Source organism: Dermatophagoides pteronyssinus, unplaced genomic scaffold (genome assembly GCF_027571235.1).
Source record: "Dermatophagoides pteronyssinus isolate colony J.1.1.1.1 unplaced genomic scaffold, Derpt_VIB-CSIC_2022.12 sq0021, whole genome shotgun sequence".
Classification (NCBI taxonomy): Eukaryota; Metazoa; Arthropoda; class Arachnida; order Sarcoptiformes; family Pyroglyphidae; genus Dermatophagoides; species Dermatophagoides pteronyssinus.
In genome coordinates, this window is record NW_027461545.1 from 3,312 (window position 1) to 27,798 (window position 24,487).

A 24,487-nucleotide genomic window follows, 5' to 3' on the forward strand; every position below is an offset into this window, starting at 1 on the left:
CCTGGCCTGGCCTGGCCTGGCCTGGCCTGGCCTGGCCTGGCCTGGCCTGGCCTGGCCTGGCCTGGCCTGGCCTGGCCTGGCCTGGCCTGGCCTGGCCTGGCCTGGCCTGGCCTGGCCTGGCCTGGCCTGGCCTGGCCTGGCCTGGCCTGGCCTGGCCTGGCCTGGCCTGGCCTGGCCTGGCCTGGCCTGGCCTGGCCTGGCCTGGCCTGGCCTGGCCTGGCCTGGCCTGGCCTGGCCCTGGCCTGGCCTGGCCTGGCCTGGCCTGGCCTGGCCTGGCCTGGCCTGGCCTGGCCTGGCCTGGCCTGGCCTGGCTCCTGGCCTGGCCTGGCTCCTGGCCTGGCCTGGCTCCTGGCCTGGCCTGGCTCCCTGGCCTAGCCTAGCTCCCTAGCCTAACCTAACTCCCTAACCTAACCTAACTCCCTAACCTAACCTAACTCCCTAACCCCTGAGCGAAAGCAGCTCACGAACCTTCCCTCCCCTAATAAGATGCGGAGATTTCGTATGCATGGTTATGAAAAGTCACGAAAAGAGAAATAACAATTAACAATTACTTATCTGCGTCTGCTTTGCTCAGTTAAGGTTCGTGATTCCAGTTGAAGAATTGTTTTATTCTGTTCGCTTGTGCACCATTGATTCCATATTCGCATTCTTTTGTCGTTTCCAATTGATATTCTTCTGCTGATTCGTTCATTGTTGATGGTGATGTATATCAATTCCATAGCAAACACCCGGCAGTGGTCATGTAGGCAATATTTACCCCAAACGCATTTCGAATTCATTGGAATCGAGGCGCGAGCACTGCCGGGCTTATATGTTATTCACTTTGTTTACTACGTTATGATATTTCATAGTCAACAAAACAATCAGCACAATATCACTTGGAATACGACAAAGAACCATTTGTTTGATCCAAAGCCAAAAATATTCGGATAATTCCACGTTGATTGTTGAAAACCACAAACAAAGAGCGAGTGATGAAATGTAAACAATATGCGCAGTGTTCATTTTTTGGGAATGATTAAGCACTTTTCAAAATTATGTTCGAAAAAATGAGTCGATGATGAAATGCGCGTGCTGAACACAAAAGGAAAATTTAGAAAAAACTTTTTAGAAAACTCATTTCGAAATTCCAATCATCAACAAACAATTATTCTAATAACAATTAACCAGGAATTTGTAGCAAGATAATTTCATCGTCTTTATTTTTCGGGGAATGCTTTTCATTTTTTAGAAAATTTTACTCAAAACAAATTGAAACTGAGTCGATGATGAAATGATAAACATCAAAGGAAAATTCACAAGAAAACTTTCATTGGAAAACTTATCAAAAAACTTCTAATTAATAAGCATTTAAATATTCGTAACACAATTAATCAGTCTAATTTGCAACAGAATAATTACGCAAAAGAATTCTATATTCAACAAAAACAACAAGTTTCATTTCATCATCACTCTGACAACGTGCTCACATCACAAAGTCAAGTTCACAATTGACAACTTTCCTTTTCAACATGCGCTTTTCAGTTGAGAAGCAAGCAAGTTGTTTGAGCTTTTGACGCTGCTCATAAACGGCGTTCAAAATTCCAGAAACAATTAATTCTTAATTCGGCGGGCTTAATTCTGCCAACTAACTTATTTACACACAATACCAACATCCCACACAGACATATGCATTTGCTATCAAAGACCGTTTCACCCCTCTCACTTGACAAGACCGTTTTTTTGCCAATCAATGAATTGAATGCCATTTGCAATCATAGATGGCGATACAAGACTCAGCAACAATCAAACACATTTGCCAACCGGCCTGACCTGGTGACCGAAAAACAAAAACCGTGAAAATAGCAAATTGGATAGGAAAAAAGCGAATAAGACGGTCATGTCGATCAATCTTTGCTTGTTATCCGTTTATCTGTTTTCATATTGATAACAATAACAACAATGTCGACTAATCCATTATCAGTGCTCATTCAATTGCAACAACCATAATGATAATGATCAAACTGATCAAAATGATCAAAAACAAGACTTGTACCATACATCATCATCATTCAATTATTGTCAAACAAATGATGAAGCAATCATTGATCGAATCGAATCATTTTATTTCTTCAACCAAATTCAAAATAAAGTAACAATATATTGTGTATTGTGTGTGTGTGTGTGTAGCAACGAAGAACGGAATCGATTGATATGTTGGATATTGTTGTATGATTGATTATGGTACATTATGATGATGATCATTATTAGAGAACAATAATCATAATGATAATGATAATGATCACTCAATCATTGATAATAGATATTGGGAAATGGCAGTGATATAAATAAATTATTTGACATTGTAATATTGTCCATTAGAATAATACATTTTCTTATCAAACCAGCTGCATGATCATGTTAGCATCACAATCCTTTCATGCTCATCATCCAATCAAAGGCCAAACATTCAATTTTCAGTATTGTTGTCGAATTGTATTTTTGCTTGAAATCAATATGCAGGCAAGAGTAGAGAAAAGAATTTGGCCAATGCAAACAGATAAATTATGCTTATGGCTTTGTTGTTCAGCTTTGTTGGGGCTGTGTTACTTTCCACCAGATTCAATATTCATCCATTCGTTTGGCATTTAGAAGGTTGAGCCCAATCATTGAATTAGCTTGCTGATGTGGTTGATAAAGATCGGATTGAGTGGATTAATGCATACACTCAGACACTGACACACACACATAAACACATCACTTAAACTATGGATAATGATAAAATCTCTAATCATGATTGTGATCAGTGAATGATTGGCAGCAGAAACAAAAAGCAAATCTCATGGAAATCTTGCCATCATATCAACAACAATACTGACAGCTCAATGTTGGCTCAATTAATTATTGTTTGCACATTCCACATTGATCAATGCGCTGCTGTATTTTGATGGTCAAAAGACACAAAAGATTCCGCAAATCGTAAAAGAAAAAATGTTAACTAGGTAAAATGCATGATGAACAATGGCAATGTTACTCGAAGGAATTATGTGCATCAAGATATTATTGATTTAACTGGGAAAATTGAGATATACGAGAGGTATGACAATGATGATGATGATTATGATGATCTGATGAGAAGATGAGATGAGATGAATGCGAAAAAATTGATAAATCCAACAACTAGGTTCCGGTCACGTTGATCGAGATGATCTATGTTTCGAATAAAGTTGTTCTTGTTCGACCGAATAAATTCTGTTGGTAATGATGATTATGTTGATCATGTGAATGGGGCTGTTGTGGCTGCTGTGGCTGTGATTGTGGTTGTGATATGAATACATTTCGCAGATAATAAGGTTCGTTGGTTTGTTGTTGTTGTTGCTGTGGGCCATATTGTTGTATGCCATACATCTCTTCCATTTGTTTCAGATAACGTAATATTCGTTGTTGTTCTTGGCGACGTAGCATTCGTTGCGTGGATTCGGACAGTGCAGTTGCAGAACGCTTACCACGTCGTCGATGTAGGGCACGATCATAGCCATATGGATCGAATTGTGGCAATTGAAACGTGATTGGTGCAGCCATCAGTGATGATGTCGGCACTGATGACGATGACGATGATGATGCGAATGGCTGTAGGGGTAGTGGAGCGCCATCACTAGACATACGGCGAATTTGATTGGCCATCGGTATCAATAACGGTAATGACAGTGCCAGGCCACGAATCAAAAGACCGGCATTCACTTTGGATGCTGCGGTCGATAAAATGTTTGCCGCACTGGAATCGCTGGACAAGAGTGAATGCTTGTCGTCATCAAGACCATTCGGATCGGAAGAGCGAGTGATCAACGATGCCAACGACGATGGCAGATTGAAACCCACCTTATGGAAAAGATCACCAATTATGTTGCGAATGGAAATCATTGTTTGCAAAGCTGACATTTCAACATCATTGAATGCGTACGGCTTGCCTTTGCCATTCGATGATGATGAGGAAGAGGAGGAAAGATGATTGACAATGTTGTCATCATCATCAGGATCTTTGCCGGCCAATAGACTGGAACCAGCCGCAGCTGCAGCGGCCACATTTCCCAATCCCGACAAGGTGGAAAATAATCCTCGGCCATTACGACGAGATTCTACGCCAGCACCAACCATGGGTGGCTGATTGGCTTTGTTGGACACTTGTTCGTACAGATCCTGTAAGTGTTTTGGAATGGAATTCGCATACGGTAAAACATGTCCTTCTACCATACAGATTCCAAGCATGACAAACTGAAAACAACGTTATTATTCCATTTCAAATCATCACTATTCATCACAATTGGCTTACCCATATTATCAAACAATTCATGATGACCGCTTTGCCAAATGCACACGAAAATATTGCAATGATAAGTAAGGGAATGGCAAGTATTCACAAGTCGAATGATGGATCAAGACTAACCGAAACATCATACTGGCATTACATGTTATGCTGAATATTTTCTCCCAACCAACCCAATAGCCATCAATGGTGAGCTCACAAACTGAACCAAAGTGAACGGGAGGTCCGTTAGTTTTTTTCGACAACCAAATAGAGAGAAAACTTCGACCAAAAGAGAGCATCAAGCAGAAGAACCTGGTATATTTGATGGCAAGCAAAGAGCCAAATCATAAAACTGATGTGAACAATGTCTACGGTTTGTTTCTTTCCACACACACACTTGATCTCGATCGATAAATAATTTTTCCTTTTCATCGTCACCGTCCAAAGCGGTAAAGTGAGTTAAGAAACAACAAAACAATCCGGTTGAATGGCCCGCCATATTTAGCCAATCATGATGATCATTTCATTACAATATCCACTCATCATCATCGTTACTCATTGGCCATTTTCACAGCTATATCATTGTTTTTGATTGTCAATTTCGATATTGCTTTGCTGGTTAACATCATTATCGATTACAAATTGATTCGATTCTATTGTCATATTGGCGTTCCCATTTCGTTGAGACAATACTGGCAGAGAAGAGCATTTTTGGGGCCAATCAAAATGATCATGTCATCATTATGGTCATAACCAATTCATTTTAAAGATGAATGTGTGTGTGCCAGATTCCATTCACATTTGTCAATCAGGATCATTATCGAAAGAAAGTGAAAAAACCTTTACATTGAAATCAATGTGGAGAAACAAGCAGCCGAAACAATCTTAACGATCAATAATTGAATGTTATGAAATATTTGCAACATGAGAAAATCATCACGGATCATCACTCTAAAAATAAAACCAAATAATCTCTGCTCGGCATTTGATAATTAAATTTTCATTTTGATTTGCTCACAGCAACACTCACATTGAATCGTCTACGGAATTGAACGAATCCGAAACGACCTCATAAAATAAATATATTTTCTATTTCAATCAAACGAATGGCTGTGTTGAAAGAGCCCGAGGCTGGCAAAAATGAAATTAAAAATTAATTTCTTCTTCATCATTGCATGTGATGTGATTGGATTTGGATGAGAACATTTTATGGGAAAATATTAATTTTCCACACACAACTGGCCGGCCGACTGACCGACAAATATCAAGCGAAAAACATACATCCGTATGGACAATGCATATTGCATGTCATCCTCATCATGATCAAAACTAATCTAATTATAAACAACCGTTCAACAGCTAGGTCATGACCGTTGCTCTTCAAACGGTTGTTTTTGGCGATGAACTTTCACCTTTTTGTTTTTAGCCAAACAGAAAAAACCTGTCCAGCAATTGGAGATTGGAATTCTTGCTAGCGAATAATAATGATAACCTAAATCACAACCAAAAGAATTCGACCAACCTCCAGGTCATTAACGAGGCTGGCAATCATTTTGATAGGAAAGAAGAAACAACATTAATCTGGATGACAACCAACACACAACACTCTTGATAAGCATTATGGATGACCATGATGCCCCATTGTCTAATGTGATTTGAGGAATAAATTTTCTTCCTCCATCGGCTAATAGCCGCGATAATTCACTAAACTGAAAAATGTTTTCTTTCAAATAATGAAAAATTCATTCCATATTAAAAATGTGTGCAGATTTAATCAACTAAAAATAGGCGAGGTTGGCCAAATTTTGCTCACACACACAGCATTGTCAGATATCTCAGTTACATTAGGGCCAGTCAATATTGATCAGGCTCATGTGTCGCGCGAATCAAGCTTTCAACAAATTATTGCCTTTATTCCACATAACTAAATGATGATGAGGATGAGGAGACATGATCATGATCAACTCCGCTAATTGACATCAAAATCAGATCAATTAAATCCGTGCAACAAGTTGCCAATAACTCTTCACAACAACAACAACAAGCCTTGCAGCAGTTTAGTATGGACAACCCATTGAGTTGTCCTATTTCTATGTTGTTAGCATCCATTCGCCAAAATATTCAAACCAAATCACCATAGCCATATCAACCGTTTTTCTCAAGTAGTCGACATTCATCATCAACCAACCAACCAATTGATATTGATAATCAATTATGAATGAGATGAATTTTTTGAATTTTTTCAATTCCACAACATTATATTCGTATGATTAATGAGCAATTTTAAAAGAAAAACATAAAAATTTAATAACATTCAAAACTTGTTCGGACACCATTGTTCAGTCAGTTTTTTTCGGGAAAAAATTTTTGGGCTATTTAAAAATCATGAGGCGTCATAAATATAAAAATTCACTTTGGATAATGATCATCATGCTCAAGTCGGATTAAATGGTGAATCGATAGTGATTATTATTATTACTATTATTATTGCTGTTGTTGTTGTAATCAAAGGATGAATGAATCAATTTCTTGCGCTGTATTAGTGAACAAGTCTTTCCTTGTTGTTCAAATCGGCATCACTCGGCATTTTCCATTCACATCACAAGACAAAAATAGTGTTTTCAACCAACTTTCTTTTCTTTTCTTTTTTGGTTTGTAAGGAAAAAGTATTTTCGGTTCAAAATGGCAATTGTTGTAATTATCAATTGATCATCATCATCAACAACAACAAGTCATCAGTAATTGATTGTTGCTCACTTCACTCTCACTTGTTTCGCATCACACTAATGGTTTAATTGCGCACACAACTGGAGCATTTCTAAATTCGGTAACAAACAAACGTTATATATTTAGCCGACAAAACAATCCAATCTTATTTATTATCACTGTGAAGTGATGCCACCATCAACGGTGAAAGTGTTTTACATAACACATAACCACCACGGTGGTCAATTGGATTGATTACAATCACATATCCTTTGTCTTTGCTAACTTTGCTAACTATTGATTCACTTGTCTACCACCGACAAACCATATAGGCCATGGTGATCATCAATGCAATTATCATTCTTTTTACAATCGATTGCTCTCCTTCTCTCATCCGATCGATTGATGGCCAAAAATAGACAAATATTTGAATTGAGTGTGCTATAACTACTTTGAACAGAATAAATCGGTGAAAGTTTTTTATTGCTCCAATCCACCAAGTATTTCACATCATCATTGTTGTGGTCGAATCGATTGTCAGCCAAGCAAATCCAAAATTGATTTCATTTGAGCAAAACAAAACCAACCAATCAATTGGAAATGTAAACATCGTGAAAATGATTTATATAATAAGACAACTTCTATTCACTTGGAAAACTCAACCTGTTTTTTTCAATTCAGTTTTGCCCATTTTTTGCTGGGTGAATGACCAATTGACCAAATGCAACCAAAGAATAATCATCTCTTTTCGATCGACAATCGATTTTCCTCCTCAATCATCATCATAAAAAATCATCCTGGTTTGCTGGTGGATCATGATAACGACCACCACACCTGATCGATGCAAATCCGAAAGCAACAATAACCTGGCAAAAAGTGAAAAATCATAATCGAAAGTCTTGTTGAATTGAATCGAATCAGGTCATATTTTCGAACACGCGAAAATCCGATTCTTTTTCTGCAAAAATTCAATATTTTTCGCAGATCGATCAACTTGATTGATTCAATCATCATCATCAGATCAGAGGGATGATACTTTGCCTGCAAATACAAACAAATGATTGTCACACAGAATAGATCAAATGTCATATCTAATCAGGTTCCAGACTTGGATTACGGTCCTCACTGCCGATACATTTGAATCAGGTCAAGTAAAATAGACACTGTTTTCGGTTGCAGTCGACCAAGATTGTAATCTCGTCTTTCTACTTTCCACTCGACTGGATGATGATCAATCAACTTACTCACTTCCACCGAACACACCACACATACTGAAATAACCAATTTTCGCTTTGCCAAAAATGATGTTAGCATGGATGTTTTGTTAGTGTTGCTTTGGCTTTATTGAAATGTAAATCATAATAATAATGATGATGGTGGTGGTGGTGGTGGTCATCACTGCAACATGATAATTATCATGAAAAAGCATAATTATTGGTTAGCAGATGTAGTGTACTTGATAATTTTGATTTGGTGATGACAATACTGATAGAGTGGAAAAGCCATGAAATATTGACATCATACTGAACTAACTCTTTAATGACCGTTATTAAACAACTGCTACTGGCACACATAATGTATTCATCGAATCCATTATTGATGTTTATCAAGTGGTTTTCCTCAAAAGCATTTCTTCTGGCAAGAGGCAGTAGCGACAAACACTCAAATGATGCCATCAAAGTGACAAGTTCAAGTTTCGAAAAAACTGAAAAATCAGGTGAAAATATCCTACTTGATCATCATTAACATCAACGTCATTAATTTCGCATTCCACTAATCCATTTACCGTAGCCCTCTCACTAAATAGTGACATTCACAAATCATCATCGTGATTAGTGGTTTGTCACAGTGATCAATGTTGATTATTCAATCACAATCCATTTCATTCCATCATTGCATTTCACCAAAAATATGCTTCTATCGAAAATCATTATTCAATGGTGCTTGATTGCTCCACAACAATTGTTCAGAAAAATTTGATAATCCATTCCCATCTAACCAATTCAAAAAAGAAAAACGGAAACAATTTCGATTCTGCTCAGTCCAACCAGTGAAATGGAAAAACTTGACAATTAAATTGATTAATAATTGCTTTCACTGGACACAATTTGGCCGTAAGAAATAATGCAACCAATAGTTGAAAGAAAGGAGTGAATGTGTCAACAACAACTTTTTTCCCATTTACAATCAATCAAACTCATCGTCAAACAAACATAACGAGCAAACAAGCAAACAAACAAACGTCGACAGCTGTTTTCAGCTTCTCATTTCACGCTAATGATTTGCCTGAAAAGAAGACATTCCTCATCATGCAAGATTTCGGTGCCATTTATAGAACACAGCAGAGACAGAGAAAATAAGATCATTACAAATGCCAGCTCATTCGGTTTGTTTTTTCATCATCATTATCGCTATCATGAATAGAACCGGAAAATTTCAACAGAAAAACACACACACTAATCAACTATAAATAGGTAAAATGTTTCTTTTTAATTTTTCTTGAAAAAATGTCAAAAGTAATTGCAATTCTATTGCTCATTGCTTCAAGCCTACTCCATTGAAAAGTCAATTCCTCTGTCTCTCACAACCGGATATTGGCAGCATCATGATGATAATAGACATGTTTCTAATAATAAAATCATTTCAACACGATAATCAAATTGAGAGCTGAGTGTTTGGGGCACATCAACAATTGATTGATTATTGGTCCATCATCAATCACAATCGGATCCAATCCAAAGTCCTATCAAATTACACTTTCACTCCGATAATACAATTCTATTTGCTTTGTTTGTTCCACTCAACATTAACCGACTAAAAATAGCCAGACAACAAATTCAATCAAAAAATTTAATCGTTTCACGTGCTTGATAGCCATTCTCGTTGATTTTATTGAATCAAAAATTATGTGGATAATTAAAAAAACCGATCCGACTAGAGCAAAGCAATGATAATTTTCGGTTCAATTAATGGTCGAATCAAAACGAAACGATGTTTAGTCATGCAAATTTTCCATTATCATCGAATGGTGAGGATGGTCGTGTGTCAGACTTATAAATATCAAAGCAAAGCAAATAACCTGGATAGACTCCTGACTCGCTTGCTTCTTTATTTTTTTGTTTGCTGCATGCAATGATCCCGCATCGTCATATCGTCTTGGGCTGCTTACCATCGAAAGAAACATGCATTTTTGTCTGCTATAGTGATATAAATGTCTGATTAACAACGTCGATAAAACCAACTATGATGGTTATTCAAAAACAAATTGAATTAGATCACCAGGCTTTCAATTTGCCATTCGATACGGAATCTATGATACATTATTTCAATCAACATCAAATCGGATGGTGGTCTTCATAAACATCAATGCTGATTAAGTGTCATTTCCCAATTAATTACCAGAAAAGTTGCTCCAGTTGATCGAATCCACTTTTCAACATCAATTCGATATAATCAAAAGCGAACCCTTATGACCCACTTTGACTTTGACCATCACCACAACCAATTCAACAGGTTCTTCATGCTATGCTAACATGTCAAACACACACACATTGTTTTAGGAAACAATGCTGGCCATATTTGTCCATGCTGTCATCATCCTGATCATGATGATCATGGTCGAGTGTGGGCGTCAGTGGTCGATCGGTAATTGTATTTGCTGCTCCACATTTGCCATCCTCAACTTTATTTATGACTTGCAATTAACACAGGGAGAATGATTTTATCTATCGGAAATTGAATCAGATAACAAGATTAATCGCCATAGTAACCCGATAATGATCCCCAGTGTTGTTGGCAATAATAATTTATTAACTCAGCAGTCAATAGTGATTTGTAGTCATTTGAGACGCATCATATACGATGGATGGAAAAAACATTCAAGTAGATTCTGCAATCAATTTGAATTTGTAATGTGATCTTCTCCACTGACATTCACAACTTTTTCATTGGTTTTCTCTCGTTCTGTTCTAGTGACAATTTAGTGCCGGATCAACATTGCATGGACAACAATAATCTTTATTATTCAAACCGGAATCGCGGCCGATGTATTCTGTTGGATTACTTGGCCGATGTTCGATCCGAATCTACCGTCAGGCTTTTGCAATCAACATTTGGCAAATTGAATTATCAATTCGAATGTTATCGGGGCTGGAATGATCGACAGACATTACAGTTATTGAATCAAGGCCTTAAAGATGAATCATTCGATTCATTGATTGTATTGATTTTGACCACATCATGCAGGCAAGTGATTGAATGCGCAAATCGGACTCGAATCAATTCGCATATTATTGTCAATAAATTGAATGGCAAATTTTGCAAGCCGTTTGCTGGCAAACCGAAAGTCATCATGATTCAAGAATATTGTAACAAATTGGCCAGTGATGGTCCCACAATTGATCAACATCATCAATATATGATTCCCAGCCATGCCGATATGTTGATCTATACCTATCGTGGTAAAAGTCAATTATTTTGGCCAACATTATGCTCCACACTAGTCACTAAAACAACTGATTCGCTCGATCTAGTCAAACAGTTGACTATGGTTACCAAATGTATCCACCAACAAACCGGTATCATAACCGAAATGTTTTCCACATTAATCAAGTTGTTTCGAATCTGAATCCCTTCAATTCAAATCATTAATATTATTTGCCTCATTTTCTCTGCTCGATTCTTTTAGTTGAAAATTGAAGAATTTGCCATGATTTTTAACGAAAAATAGAGCAATATCCCATGCAATGATCATTGATGAATGTTTTGACAGCCAGAAAAACTAAACTATCATTCACCGCGTGATGTGATCGTAAAACCCAAACATAGCAAAAATCGAATTGAAATTTGGTGAATATTTTTCAATAAATAATGAAAGAGAAAAGAGAAAAGCACTTTTTCACAACAACAACAATATTGAAAAAATACACTTTTTATGACAATAATGAATGATTGGGAATGTGTGCGATGCTGCCAACAAAGTAGAATATTTACAATGGGATTTAGCAAATAACAATTAATTACAATCATCATCATGGATCATGCAAGCAAACAAACTATTAATCATTACAGATACATTGCCGATTCTTTCCATCCATTCCTTACATCACCATCCTTATCATTGTCATGTTTGGGCTGCCGTGATCCGCGATGATGATGATGATTACGGTGATCATCATCATTATTTCGTATAGTCGACTGTCGTTGGCTATTATCAAATTTGTTGCTATTGTTATGATTGGCACCAGCAGCACCAAGCACGCAACTTGTTCGCGAATAATCCGATTTAAGGTGTCGATATAGTTGACGGAAAATGGATTTTTTGCACACAAATGCAATAAATATACAGGTACCTATAGCACAAAACAAAACAAAAAGAAAGAAAGAGGATTAGAGAAACAATAGCAAATGCTAAACAGGTGCGCACACTAACCATGTGATGATAATAACATTAATGACCAGAAATTGGCCACCTGACAATTATTCAGAAAGGCATTCCCGATCAATGTTAGCAGATTCAATACGCCCAACAGGATAAAGATTTTCATATACCAAACCAGACGTTGTTGTAATGAATTGCTGGCCATTAGTCGACCACTACGATGTTGACTGCTGTTATTCGAATCATTGTGTGTTGTGGTCGTTCTCCTCTCACTATTATTATCCTGGTTTGTTGACGATTTGAATGCACGACTCAAGCCTTGTGCAGAGGATTTGATCCGAACGATGGCGGCAATCAATGTCAGAACAATAAAACAAAACGACAACGATATTGGCAAAACAACAAATAAAAAATGTGCACGAACATTACTGATACCACAATGATTATGGTCACCATAATTCGGTCGAAATGATAAAATTTTATTGACAATTCTGGACCGAGTTCCATCACTGTTGTTGTTTCTGGTGGACCAGTAATGACGATTGAAAAAATCCATTGCCAATGCAATCACTATGATGAATGCTGGAAAGAGATGGGCCAGAATAAAATAGCGAAGTATACCACGCAATACCAGTGTTGGAGACCGTACTTTTCGCATTATGTCGAATGCTGGTCAGTCATAAACGACAACATGATGATAGAGAAATAATGATCATTATTAATGCTTACCGATCAAATTGGTCCAACTTAGCATGCTAAGCAATAAATAATGTAAACATATGGCCACGGTCATGCAAACCGTTTTCAATTGATTTCTTGGCAATTCGATTGCAATGAATATCAACAGATTTGTTAGAAATTCATTGCAAATCAACCCCATCAAACATTTACCCGGAACAGTTCGTAGATTTGGCAATATGCAATATACCGAAAAACTAATCATGAGAGTTAGTAATGAGAGAATCAAACAAATTTCCAATATCATTTTCCGATCGCCATTCAAATTGAATACTGTCGTTGTTATCGATTTCATTGACCGGGTTCTGGTTGTGGTTGATTTGGTCAAATCATTCAGGTCAATGTTATCATCACTGTTGAGTAGACGGTCCAAATACGAGCATATCCGATCTACTGTATCATTGATGGACGAATCATCAGTCATATTGTCGAATGTATGATTCATTTTAGAAGTAATGCTAATAGTGATTGTCGATCGATCGAGGTACATTTGTGTCCGCAAGCAAACACATAGCAAATGATGCACAACAACTATTCAACTAATCAGAGGAGGTAATCAAACATAATATCACATTCTGGAACCACAGTTCCAACACCAGAAGCCCGATTCCTTTTCCCGGCAATCAAATGCATGCGCGCCCGTCCTTAGTGCTGGCCAATATTGTTGTTCAAAGGAGAGAGAGTGAGCGCATTTAGAAAAATTGAAATTGCCAGATGCAATTACATTGTTGTTTGATCATTTTGCAAAATTAACAGACACACAAGTTCATCATCATCATCATCATCATCATCCATAATGATCATTGAATCGAACAAGACAATTAACAATGTTAACAACTGAGTGAATGTGTCTACAGTTCTTTCTGCTTTGTTTGCATGTTTTTGCCATTTTCACATCACTTCATTGATTAAAAAAGAATTGAATAAAAGCAGCCAGACAAAAGAATGAAAACAAAAGTTTGTTATTCACTCCAAGTCTTCATTGAAATAATAATAAATTTTTTATAAGTTGATATTTGTTTCGTACATTGCAATCAATCAATCAATGTACCAAGGTGAAACTCTGTTGATGCAATATTCAATATATTTCTGGGGGCGGTTCTTCGCCAAACATCATACGCCAAGAGAATGGTTCTTGCCATCGATGATTTTTATTTGCATCATCATCATTGATAATTTTGGCAATTTTATTGGCCAAATAAACAGAATGATAACGATTATCGCCTTCCGAACAGTACATCACCAAACATAGTATAGGTTGTTCCACCAACAAGCGTCCACCAAATCGTAGAAACGATCGAGCAGAACCTGATCCAGGTAGATGAATTTTCCCATTGTCGGATGGTCGCATCGATTCGGGGTCTACTTTCATCACCGGTTTGATGGCCAATTTTTCATTCAAAAAGGATTCGGTTTCTTTCTTCAGATTGTTCGATAGATAACGAATCGGGATACCCTCTTGATCGTCATTGACAAATTCGGGAGCCAAAAATTGATCGAATGTTGATGATAATACAATTATCAATTCGAATCGATGACACGATAACCATTGCAGTATTTGTTGATAAAATTGGTCACGATATTCTTTGTATATTGGCGACCGTTGTTGTATCAGAATCAATTTTTTACTTTTCGAAACAAAAACCTGCAACGAAGTTGATAATAAACTACCATCCAATCGGAACGGATCAGGACCAGCAAACGGTCGTACATACGGCGAATCGAGGTAACCAATCAATTCCAAATCCGAGGAATCGGTTGAACGATTGCAATTTGTAAGAAATCGATTGATCAGCAGATCGATTGATAATTGCGGAACGTTACCCACTGAAATACATGGTAATATCACGCTATATCCATTCCATTCGTTGTTTTTCGGTTGATAACCGTCATAGGGCACGAAAAATGATGACATTTTTGCAAATTCTGGTCCAAATCAGTAATCATAAGTTAGAAACAAAAGTTAGAAAAAAACTCGATTCAAAACAGAATTGTGCACTGTAATTGGTAACATACTTTATTGATGGCCGATTCAATATCACATGTGTGTGGCGATGGTCATGTTTTCAATGTTTTCATCAATTCTTGGTCCACAAACAGATCGAAATTCTTCAATTTGACCTTGTCTCGAACATGTTTGCCCGAAGATTAAATATTCTGTTGATAATATCTCAACAACGACAGCAATTATTGACAAGATCAACAGCTTCATTATCTAGGACCAATCAATCATCACTCACATTACAGTGGAAATGTAGCAATTGGAAAAATCTTGAATTAACAACATCATCCAAACGAACCATACAAACATCATCAACACTATCCGCAAAAGACTATTACAAAATACTGGGGGTCGATAAAAGTGCATCGGCTAAAGAGATTAAAAAAGCTTATTACGAGTTGGCCAAGAAATATCACCCAGATACGAATAAAAATGATCCCAATTCCAGTAAGAAATTCCAAGAAGTTTCCGAAGCCTACCAAGTACTATCCGACGATGGAAAACGTAAACAGTATGATGACTTCCAGAAATACGGTGGTGCTGGAGATTTCAATTCGACGGCTGGCAGCGGTGGCCCTGGCAGTGGATTCTCCGGTTGGCAAGGCTTCTCATCAGGTTTCAGCAGTGAAGACATTTTCCGACAGGTTTTCGAAGAAATGAGAAATTTCGCTGGAGGCGGTGCTAGTGGTGCTGGTGGTGGATTTGCCGATGAATATGGATTCAGTACGCCCTTACAAATGGACATGAGCCTGGGTTTCACCGAAGCTGCCAAAGGTGCCCAAAAAGAAGTTCATATCGATGTTATGGATACCTGTCCTAAATGTCATGGATCCAAGTAAGTCAATCAATCGATTTGATCTAATCTAATTGTTTATTCAGATCCCAAGGTGATGAGAAACCAGTAAAATGTCCATACTGTCAAGGTACCGGCATGGAAACTGTATCGAATGGTCCGTTTATAATGCGCACGACATGTCGCAAATGTCATGGCACACGTGTTCTGATCAAAAATCCTTGTCGAGAATGTCATGGTGAAGGCATCACCAAACAACGGAAAAAAATTCAGATCAATGTCCCGCCAGGCGTAGATGATGGCCAAAGCATTCGAATGAAAGTGGGCAACAAAGAACTGTACATTACGTTTCGTGTGTCACGTTCGAATCAATTTCGTCGTGATGGCGCCGACATACATTCCGATGTCGAAGTGAATGTATTTCAGGCCATTCTTGGCGGTTCGATACCGATTCAAGGGTTATATGAAAATTTAACGCTCAAAATTCCACCCGGTACAACATCGCATACACGAATTCGTCTGCCGGAGAAAGGAATCACGCGTGTCAATAGCTACGGCAAAGGTGATCATTATGTTCATGTCAAAATCAATCTGCCTACGTAAGTATTTGACTGAATCACTGTGAGTCATTATTATTTCAAATCAATCACTTTTCCAACTCAACAGAAACATTAATAAAAAACAAAAAGCATTATGGTTGGTGCTGGCCGAAATGGATGATTCATTATTGCGTGGAATCATCAACGGCATCGTTCAAACCCGAAGCGGTCGTGTTGTTGAAGGTGATGCCGAATTCGAAGAATACGTCAACATTATCAAACAAGCGCTAGAAGAAATCGATGAAGCTAAGGACAAAAATTCTGATCGTAATTCATGAAAAATGATGCCAAAGCAATGAGATTGTTCGATTTGTAAATATCAATTATACAAACACCCCAACTCCAACAAACAAATTAGCCTTTTCCGTTATTATTGTTGTTGAATATGTTTAGTTTGTCCAATTAGAATTTTGTTTTATTAATAAAATTGATAATTATGTTTTGCATATAAATACAATGTTGGAAGGAGGTAGAGTTTGTAGTTTGCTTGCTTGTTTGGCTCGTTGCGAGATATAGACACTTGATTGTGTGTTGCAAAAATGCCATTCTTCACGAAAAGGATGCTCGATTATTTGGACAAATCCGAAAGAAAAAAGGACAACAGAGATGAAATACCAAAAACATCAAAACCACCAACATCACCCAGACGATCTTCACCATCAAATCGATCTGCAAAAGCAAAAAAATCACCAGCTCAAACCAATAATAATAATAATAACAATAAGACCAACAAAGCTGATCAATACCGAACAACATTATTAGAACGAAGATCGAAAAGTATTTTACATACACATGGTCCACTGCCGGCAGAAAGTTCACCAACATTTCAGCTATATCAATTCGAACAGAGCAAATCCAATGCGGTGCAAATTCGCAGTGAATTTGGTGAGCAAATTTATCGTGTTAAACATCGTGACTTTTCCCAATTACCAATGGTGGTACGAGTTTACGAAAAAGAACAGGCAAATCAAATACGTAATCCTTTATATTTTCGAATATTGAGATATTTGGGCAAAAAACATCCCAGCATTCTGCAAACCTGGGATGTATTCCAAAATATTAATAATCAGATTTTCGTTTTTCAACAACATACACATATCATCGATCTGACACAGTATATTCTGGGAAGACAACCGGATGGCGAAGTCGAATCGGTAGTATGCCAATGGTCACGTCAACTTTGTCGCGTGCTCGAATATCTAATCAATTCGGCTGTATGTCATAACAACCTTACATCAAGTACTGTCTTGATTAGTTTGCGTGATAAAACATCCATTCAGTTGACCGGCTTCTATCGATCTTTCATATACTCCGCCAATTACCGGGATAATCTGAGACCACCGTTGCCGTTGCGTAATCGTGATACAAATCGACCAGATTTCAAACCACCCGAAGTATTCGGCACTGAATATCAGACAGTGAAATATGATCCACTTGTGGCTGATATGTGGTCGTTGGGTTGCATAATATATTTTGCTCTAAGTGGCGAATATCCATATGATTATAAGGTATGTGTGTAATGACAATCAACGCATTTGTTCCATTCATCCATTTCGTTTGATTGACATAGATTCCACCGAAAAACATGGAACAGGATATTCTAGGCAATCTTAAATATCTATCCAATCGAATAAGCAAACCAGGATATGAAATTCTAGCCAGTATGTTAACAACTAAAATTAATAGACGTTTAAAATTAGAAAAAATGGACCAACATCTATGGTTCACCGTATTCAAAAGTGATGATGTCGATACCATAATAACAGCCAAAACGAAAACACTGGATGAAACTGAAATGTCAACTTTTACCGATTTTTATGATGATGAATGTAGTGCATTCAGTCGATTCACATTCGATTCGATTCCTGAACCTACCGCTAGAGGTCGTCGTCGTGGTGGCGCTCCTAAATCACCAACCAAAGACAATTTCCAAGATTTGAATGAAAAAGTTAAAGCAGTGACCACCCCCGTCGCCCCCAAAATGGCACCAATGATAACCAAACAAGGGCCAGGATTTGAAAAATATGAAGAACCTGAAACTGAACGTACCGAAGAGGATGATGTTGATATTTTCACCGGTGATGATGATCGAACCGAAGTTACTGATACATTTCAACGAAATCAACCCGATCCACAATGGCAACGATAAATGATAATGTCAGATTCATTTTTTAACAAAATAAACATCGATAAAATATCTATTTCAATCATATTATTATTATTATTATTATTATCAATTACACAATCGAACTACCAAGTAGAACGTGTGCGCTAATTTACTACTCATAGGGTATGATGATGATTAATGAACATATTTATATTACAAGCGAAAAAACAAATTCATGTCAGAATAAAAGAATTGTCAGCAATATCACCATCATCCAAAGCAGCGATAATGATCCATCCAAAGTTTGGCCACCATTATTTCCATCGAACGTTTGTTGACCAGCAATGGCTGTTGTTGGTTCATTCGAAACAAAATGCTGGTCATCATCATTCGAGTGGTCACTTTTCATTTTAGCCTCCCGTATTAGATTTGTGCGCGAATTGATTCGATCAATCGATTCCAATGTGGTCGTTTCCATGATTCTAGTGATGATTGGCGATCCGGTTGTGATGGGTGGTGCAGTAGTTGTTGTTGATGATGCAGTGATGGGTATGGATGGTATCGAATCGATTAAATCCAACCAACATTTAGTATGTGATTCACCCGGCAGATTACAAATGGTATATTTACTGAAATAGCTTGTGTGAATATGAAATAGATAATCAGATATATTCGCTCCTAGTTGGCCGCAATGTTTATCAACTTCATCATAGATGCATTGACGGAAGGATTTCCAATGTCTGTAACGAAATGAAGGCAAAATTATCAGCAAAATATATCCAAAACACAACTTACTGGCATGCTTCCAATCCATTGGTTCGTTTGGTCATTTCATAATGATCGAGATCACAATGCCATTTGGGTTTGTTCAATACTTCGCTGATACATTTTTCATGTTTGAAAAAATCCTGATCAATTATGGATGAGGCGGATGTTCGGTAACAAATATCATGCACAAGATTGGATTTCCATGTATAACGATATGATGATAATTTCAAACCACGTTTATTACACAATTCACGATGTAATGGTTGTTGTTTGCATTCAACATCATGTTCGCTTATCTCACGAACGCAATCAACAAATCGCATGTACGATCCATCCGAACTGTTCGAACAAACCAAACTGAATCAATTGCAATCACTTCATCAGTGAGACTAACCTGCATAATTGATAATAACTCAATTCATGTTCCACCAATTTATACTGCTTTAACTCATTGAAGAATTCGGTTTGACACTGATCTAATCGTGATTTGCACATCAACGACAATGATGATTGTGCTTGTGCCACATCTTTGGTTTGGAGAAAAGGAGAAATTCAAACAATAAATTCTTCAAACAATCAACATACCGAACACGATGATGATGGCGAGAAGAACCCAAATCATTGTTCTATGGATAATTAAGCCTTTCATTATTCGACGATGGATTGTGTTTGGAGAGTTGTTTATATTCATCGATCTGCGAGAAGAAGAAAAAACGAAAAGATTCAAATAAACATTTTCTGACATTGACAGTGAATATTGTTGGTTGGTTGGCCAAGATAAACTAAACAGAGGAAGTTTGCAACTGATTTTTCTCAATCTTCAATTCTCTTCATTCTCTACCACTAATGAGAAAGCAATGAAGAAAAGGAAATGAAATTCAGTCAAAGTGTTATTGGTTATCGCTTGTGGAAATCAGCAACCAATATTCGATCCACTGTGGCCACAATCATGAGAAGGAAAATATATCAATTTTTCAATAATTGATGAGAACGACGAAAAAAAGTTGGCATTCACATTAGCAAAACACATTCAATCAACCAATATAGCAAAGAAACGATAATGTTTAACAAGCAAGTAATTTGGCACCAAACACACACACACTTTATTCTTGCTAAATGCGAAAAGTGTGAAATTTTCTACACAAATTCTGTGAAAAAAACTAAACAAGCATCATATCGAATGCATCATGTCATGCACTGGTGATATCAATTATAATGCCAAACCCATCATTCACCGATGAATTAATTATGTAAAGACAAATTATTTAACATCATCAAACCCCGTTACCCAATCAACCACTCGGATGCCAAATTTAGGACAAACAATAAGAAAAGAAAATACATTCTCGAAAAACTTACACTTGGAGACAATATTGATTCAAAATAACATTATTTTCATCATCAAATCACTACCAATCAAGAGTCAATGTTCGAACATTGAACAAAACAAAATCAGAAAAACAACCGTTTGTTTTGTTGAATATCAACAACAGTGGCAAGTAATAACACTGCACACACACACAGCACTTGTCGTATTGGGTTATCGGTTGAAAAAACTTGGATGATTACATTGAGATTGTCATTCGACATTTATTATCGGACCGACCGACGGCGGATAATGTTACCCCCGAAATGCCATATGCAAAAAGATCAGTCATAAACACAACACTGAAATGAGGTTTTTGTTGATATTAAACACCAAAAACATATGCAAACTGCCCCGACAAAGCACCAGAAATCAGATCAAATCAACAAGCAAGATTTAATCGGCAAAAAATTTCATCAAGCAGCAATACATTTGCAGTCATCAATATGATTCATGGTAAAATAAATAAATGAGGAATCTGCTTCTTCAAGTATGTTATGCTGATGGTTGATGAAAACCAAATGGTTCGTCTTCGCCGTCATTTGTCTTGTTCGTCTTAGTGAAATGGTCGTCGTCCAACCAAGAAAAGTAATGCTTCCCTCCTTTTGTCGAAAAAAAGTTCAAGTTGCGAGTTGCGTTGTTGTGTTCGACGACGATTGATGTTTTCTCTGTATGTGTCTTGCGTATGCCTTTATTCATTTATTCGTCGACATCAATGATAATCGAGGTTCTGGAAAATTAAAAATGGTGGTTTTCTCGCCGGTCCTCTATTCATCAATTCGTTCGTTGTTGTTTGTTTGGCTAACCTCGCACATTAAGAAGAACATTAAGCAGAAACAAAAACCGAAACGGTTTGGCAGTGCGTGTTAATATGGCATTTTGTTTATATAATTCTTTCGTTGAAACAACAAAGCCAAACAAAAACAAAAAACCGTTTTCTGTCAATCAAACAAAAAAAGTTGATGAGCAGGAATTAACAACCATAGTCACAAACAATCAACCCTTCAAATTAACACCAGCCATGCCTAACTCGATGACACATTGGTTCCGGGAATTTTTTTTCATGGCCAAAGCGATGATTCAGTCAGAATCTAAATGGTCAAAATGAACAATGGGGCAATATTCTTTTAGAATCTTAAAACAAAAGACATTAGCATTAGGAAAAATATGTAATGATTCAAATCAAATCAAGTTCACTGTACTGTTGATTTGAATAAATATCAACTTTCTCTCTTGTCAGTCATCATGATCAGCATTTGATTAACTCTGTTGCATTATCAACCACTAACCACCATCATTATCAATGAAACATCATTAAAAAATGTTTTTTCTTTCATTTCATTTCTAGGAAGTGGTGTTCATCACCAAATCAACAGAGATGATTATTTGGCAATATAAAAATAGAATTGTTCATGTGATCATCATTTACTATCAAAAAACGTGTCACACAAACAAACAAACGCATAGTCACATTGTGATCTTAATCAAATGGCTAAACACTGTGCAGAATTTCTGTATTTCATTCTTTCAGTGAAATGGATAAACACCATTGGTGGTAGTCATTCAGAATGAGTGTTCGAGAATGAGCCAAACCAGAATTTTCCATAGCGAACATCAATTTGTTTATCCATAGCAAACCGTTAATGGCAAATCCTCCTTTCAAAAAAAGGTTGTCATCTGGTGATTATACAACAAACAAACTTGGCTATTATAAAATCCAATCCATCAATCATCATGACTGATGTCTTTCCGAAATGGATGGCACACGAATCGTTAATTTTATTTGGCATTTCCTTTCTGATCATGTTTACACTGGAAACAAATCAAATCAATAAATCCTAAGGTCAAAACGTACATCGGAAACATGTGACATATCGACCATATGTTTCAAAAAGAAAATCTATGTGATTGTCACATGTTGCACTTGAGATTAAACATCGATCGATGATAAACATCATTATTATTAGTTGACAAGGTCAACGATAATCGTTGTCATTATCTTTATTTTAACCCTTTTTTCTTGCAAATAATTCTCTTTTCTTGGAAAGATTCAATTTTTTGAGAACATTTTGGATTCAATTAAGTGAGCCCAGCAACAATTTTCAATTGGTTTTTGTTGCTGGGTACACATTCCATGGTCACCAACCAAAAAAATGAAAAAGAAAGGGTTAAAATGTACGATCCTGGATTATTATAAAAACAATCAACCGATCAGGTTGATTTTCATCTGTCAATTCGAAACTGAGAAAAAACGTCAAAAAATGAAACTTGTTTTCACAACAATCATCCTTCCCTTGGTGTTTAGCATCGGCATCTATTTTAACCATGCTAGCCCAACTGGTTGGAATATCCGTACATTCGAACAATTCAAAGTAACATTCGCCATATTGCCATATTGACCATTTTTTGATTTTTTCCAATTTCCATTTTTCCATAGATCCAATTCGACAAACATTATTATAGTATCGAGCAAGAAGAACATGCCCGAGAAAATTTCCTGGAAACATTGAAATATGTTGATGCTAATCCAGATAAAGCAGTTATCAATGAATTTGCTGATTTGGTTTGTATTTGCTTGGAAATGATTATAATAAATGTTTCAATTCTATTGTCAATTTTATCGTATAGTCGGCTGAAGAATTTGCTGATGGATATCTGATGAGCGAAGAAAGCATGCAGGATTCCGAACAACAATTGAAATTATTACGTGCTGGTGATGATTACCATGATGATCCCGAATGTCTATTTGATGAAAACTTAGAAGCACCCAAACAAGTCGATTTGCGTCCAGATTTATCACCGATTATGAGACAAACATTACACTGTGGTTGTTGTTGGGCTATTTCACCCATATCATCCGCCGAATCAGCATATAAAGCTCGCTATAATGTTTCCATACAATTATCCGTACAAGAATTGGTCAATTGTGCAGTCGAACATGGATGTGAAATAGGCAAAACGGCCATAGCTTTCAATTATCTTGTAACCAATGGAACTACCACACAAAAAGCTTATCCATACACCGCTAAGGTTAGCACTTTTTTTGTTGTAAAAATATCAATCATCTCCGAAACATAATTCACAGGAAGGCGCATGCGATCCTCCCGAAGAGCCACGATATATCTTAGAAAATTGGTGCATCTATATTGACCCTAGTAATAAAAATAAACCTGATTTGCGAAAAGTTTTGGCTCAAAAACGCACCTCTATCACAGTGCAAATATCAATAAAGAATGTGAAAGCTTTTGCCCATCACAAGTAAGTGTGTAATAATCATTATCGAAATTATTGAATGACGTTCTTTTCTCATCTCCAAAGTGGTTCATTCATCATAAGAGAAAATTCCTTTCCTGATGAAGGTAAACCATCTGGACATGCTATCAACATTGTCGGCTATGGAACTAAAGATGGTGTCGATTATTGGATTGTACGTAATAGTTGGAGCACTGGATGGGGAGATAAAGGATATTTCTATGTGGAAAGAGGTGTTAATTGGTGGGGTATAGAAGAATATGCATTTATAGCAACTTTCTGATATCAATCTCCAAAAAGATGCTGCTTTCAATTTAAAAAAATAATCTTTTCTCAATTTTTAAAAAATAACCTTTCTTTTATTTTTGGATCCAAAATAAAAACTTGAAAAGAAATCCTATCATTATCATATGTAGATCCGGGATAGCCAATTCAAAAATGCTTGTTATCACTAAATCAATCATGCGATATGTTTAGGTACAGCGAGCTAT

General features: G+C 36.9%; 8 protein-coding genes across 10 annotated transcripts; 4 read left to right on the plus strand and 4 right to left on the minus strand.

Annotated features, from left to right (window-relative positions):
* Positions 1-2,073: 2,073 nt before the first annotated feature.
* On the minus strand, positions 2,074-4,983 carry LOC113796991 (uncharacterized). Its single transcript, XM_027347295.2, has 2 exons — positions 4,310-4,983; positions 2,074-4,251 (listed from the first exon to the last, which is right to left on the minus strand). The coding sequence occupies exons 1-2, from the start codon at positions 4,328-4,330 to the stop codon at positions 3,190-3,192; spliced, it is 1,083 nt and encodes a 360-aa protein (XP_027203096.2). The 5' UTR covers positions 4,331-4,983; the 3' UTR covers positions 2,074-3,189.
* A 3,346-nt stretch (positions 4,984-8,329) lies between these two features.
* On the plus strand, positions 8,330-11,658 carry LOC113796990 (uncharacterized). Of its 2 annotated transcripts, none has more exons than XM_075822896.1 (3): positions 8,330-9,465; positions 9,540-10,873; positions 10,964-11,658. In XM_075822896.1, exons 2-3 carry the CDS (start codon positions 10,857-10,859, stop codon positions 11,616-11,618), a joined length of 672 nt encoding a protein of 223 aa, XP_075679011.1. In that variant the 5' UTR covers positions 8,330-9,465; positions 9,540-10,856; the 3' UTR covers positions 11,619-11,658. The 2 variants fall into 2 exon arrangements, with proteins under 2 accessions (XP_075679011.1, XP_075679010.1); XM_075822895.1 differs by having other exon boundaries at positions 8,332-9,465; positions 9,540-10,899.
* Positions 11,659-11,905: 247 nt separating this feature from the next.
* On the minus strand, positions 11,906-13,909 carry LOC113796968 (uncharacterized). Its single transcript, XM_027347269.2, has 3 exons — positions 13,101-13,909; positions 12,423-13,040; positions 11,906-12,342 (listed from the first exon to the last, which is right to left on the minus strand). The coding sequence occupies exons 1-3, from the start codon at positions 13,597-13,599 to the stop codon at positions 12,056-12,058; spliced, it is 1,404 nt and encodes a 467-aa protein (XP_027203070.2). The 5' UTR covers positions 13,600-13,909; the 3' UTR covers positions 11,906-12,055.
* Positions 13,910-14,055: 146 nt separating this feature from the next.
* LOC113796988 (proteasome assembly chaperone 2) lies at positions 14,056-15,024 on the minus strand. Its single transcript, XM_027347290.2, has one exon. The coding sequence runs from the start codon at positions 15,022-15,024 to the stop codon at positions 14,188-14,190; it is 837 nt and encodes a 278-aa protein (XP_027203091.1). The 3' UTR covers positions 14,056-14,187.
* Positions 15,025-15,242: 218 nt separating this feature from the next.
* On the plus strand, positions 15,243-16,975 carry LOC113796983 (dnaJ homolog l(2)tid, mitochondrial-like). The gene is made up of 3 exons (XM_027347286.2): positions 15,243-15,946; positions 15,991-16,503; positions 16,571-16,975. Exons 1-3 carry the CDS (start codon positions 15,243-15,245, stop codon positions 16,779-16,781), a joined length of 1,428 nt encoding a protein of 475 aa, XP_027203087.1. The 3' UTR covers positions 16,782-16,975.
* A 67-nt stretch (positions 16,976-17,042) lies between these two features.
* LOC113796982 (uncharacterized) lies at positions 17,043-18,710 on the plus strand. The gene is made up of 2 exons (XM_027347285.2): positions 17,043-18,011; positions 18,074-18,710. Exons 1-2 carry the CDS (start codon positions 17,043-17,045, stop codon positions 18,650-18,652), a joined length of 1,548 nt encoding a protein of 515 aa, XP_027203086.2. The 3' UTR covers positions 18,653-18,710.
* On the minus strand, positions 18,701-21,578 carry LOC113796992 (uncharacterized). Of its 2 annotated transcripts, none has more exons than XM_075822893.1 (5): positions 20,948-21,578; positions 19,964-20,073; positions 19,773-19,905; positions 19,406-19,717; positions 18,701-19,350 (listed from the first exon to the last, which is right to left on the minus strand). In XM_075822893.1, exons 1-5 carry the CDS (start codon positions 21,034-21,036, stop codon positions 18,849-18,851), a joined length of 1,146 nt encoding a protein of 381 aa, XP_075679008.1. In that variant the 5' UTR covers positions 21,037-21,578; the 3' UTR covers positions 18,701-18,848. The 2 variants fall into 2 exon arrangements, with proteins under 2 accessions (XP_075679008.1, XP_075679009.1); XM_075822894.1 differs by having other exon boundaries at positions 20,738-21,564.
* A 1,373-nt stretch (positions 21,579-22,951) lies between these two features.
* Positions 22,952-24,391, plus strand: LOC113796984 (peptidase 1-like). The gene is made up of 5 exons (XM_027347287.2): positions 22,952-23,116; positions 23,182-23,307; positions 23,373-23,774; positions 23,830-24,002; positions 24,063-24,391. The coding sequence occupies exons 1-5, from the start codon at positions 23,006-23,008 to the stop codon at positions 24,277-24,279; spliced, it is 1,029 nt and encodes a 342-aa protein (XP_027203088.2). The 5' UTR covers positions 22,952-23,005; the 3' UTR covers positions 24,280-24,391.
* The last annotated feature ends 96 nt before the right edge of the window (positions 24,392-24,487 follow it).

What these genes read in the sequence shown, in the direction of transcription:
- LOC113796991 (XM_027347295.2), bottom strand. Translation starts at nt 4,330, where the DNA reads ATGAATTGTTTGATAATATGG. An exon ending in TGAATTGTTTGATAATATGG is followed by an intron (nt 4,252 to 4,309) that starts GTAAGCCAATTG and finishes CGTTGTTTTCAG; the next exon opens with TTTGTCATGCTTGGAATCTG.
- LOC113796990 (XM_075822895.1), top strand. Translation starts at nt 10,853, where the DNA reads ATGGATGGAAAAAACATTCAAGTAGATTCTGCAATCAATTTGAATTT. An exon ending in TCTGCAATCAATTTGAATTT is followed by an intron (nt 10,900 to 10,963) that starts GTAATGTGATCT and finishes GTTCTGTTCTAG; the next exon opens with TGACAATTTAGTGCCGGATC.
- LOC113796968 (XM_027347269.2), bottom strand. Translation starts at nt 13,599, where the DNA reads ATGTACCTCGATCGATCGACAATCACTATTAGCATTACTTCTAAAATG. An exon ending in AAGTTGGACCAATTTGATCG is followed by an intron (nt 13,041 to 13,100) that starts GTAAGCATTAAT and finishes ATGACTGACCAG; the next exon opens with CATTCGACATAATGCGAAAA. An exon ending in AATGTTATTATCATCACATG is followed by an intron (nt 12,343 to 12,422) that starts GTTAGTGTGCGC and finishes TTTGTGCTATAG; the next exon opens with GTACCTGTATATTTATTGCA.
- LOC113796988 (XM_027347290.2), bottom strand. Translation starts at nt 15,024, where the DNA reads ATGTCATCATTTTTCGTGCCCTATGACGGTTATCAACCGAAAAACAAC.
- LOC113796983 (XM_027347286.2), top strand. Translation starts at nt 15,243, where the DNA reads ATGTTTGCCCGAAGATTAAATATTCTGTTGATAATATCTCAACAACGA. An exon ending in CCTAAATGTCATGGATCCAA is followed by an intron (nt 15,947 to 15,990) that starts GTAAGTCAATCA and finishes TTGTTTATTCAG; the next exon opens with ATCCCAAGGTGATGAGAAAC. An exon ending in GTCAAAATCAATCTGCCTAC is followed by an intron (nt 16,504 to 16,570) that starts GTAAGTATTTGA and finishes CCAACTCAACAG; the next exon opens with AAACATTAATAAAAAACAAA.
- LOC113796982 (XM_027347285.2), top strand. Translation starts at nt 17,043, where the DNA reads ATGCCATTCTTCACGAAAAGGATGCTCGATTATTTGGACAAATCCGAA. An exon ending in AATATCCATATGATTATAAG is followed by an intron (nt 18,012 to 18,073) that starts GTATGTGTGTAA and finishes TGATTGACATAG; the next exon opens with ATTCCACCGAAAAACATGGA.
- LOC113796992 (XM_075822893.1), bottom strand. Translation starts at nt 21,036, where the DNA reads ATGACTGATCTTTTTGCATATGGCATTTCGGGGGTAACATTATCCGCC. An exon ending in TGTCGAATGACAATCTCAAT is followed by an intron (nt 20,074 to 20,947) that starts GTAATCATCCAA and finishes TTCTTCTCGCAG; the next exon opens with ATCGATGAATATAAACAACT. An exon ending in CGCCATCATCATCGTGTTCG is followed by an intron (nt 19,906 to 19,963) that starts GTATGTTGATTG and finishes TCCAAACCAAAG; the next exon opens with ATGTGGCACAAGCACAATCA.
- LOC113796984 (XM_027347287.2), top strand. Translation starts at nt 23,006, where the DNA reads ATGAAACTTGTTTTCACAACAATCATCCTTCCCTTGGTGTTTAGCATC. An exon ending in TCAATGAATTTGCTGATTTG is followed by an intron (nt 23,308 to 23,372) that starts GTTTGTATTTGC and finishes TTTATCGTATAG; the next exon opens with TCGGCTGAAGAATTTGCTGA. An exon ending in CTTATCCATACACCGCTAAG is followed by an intron (nt 23,775 to 23,829) that starts GTTAGCACTTTT and finishes CATAATTCACAG; the next exon opens with GAAGGCGCATGCGATCCTCC.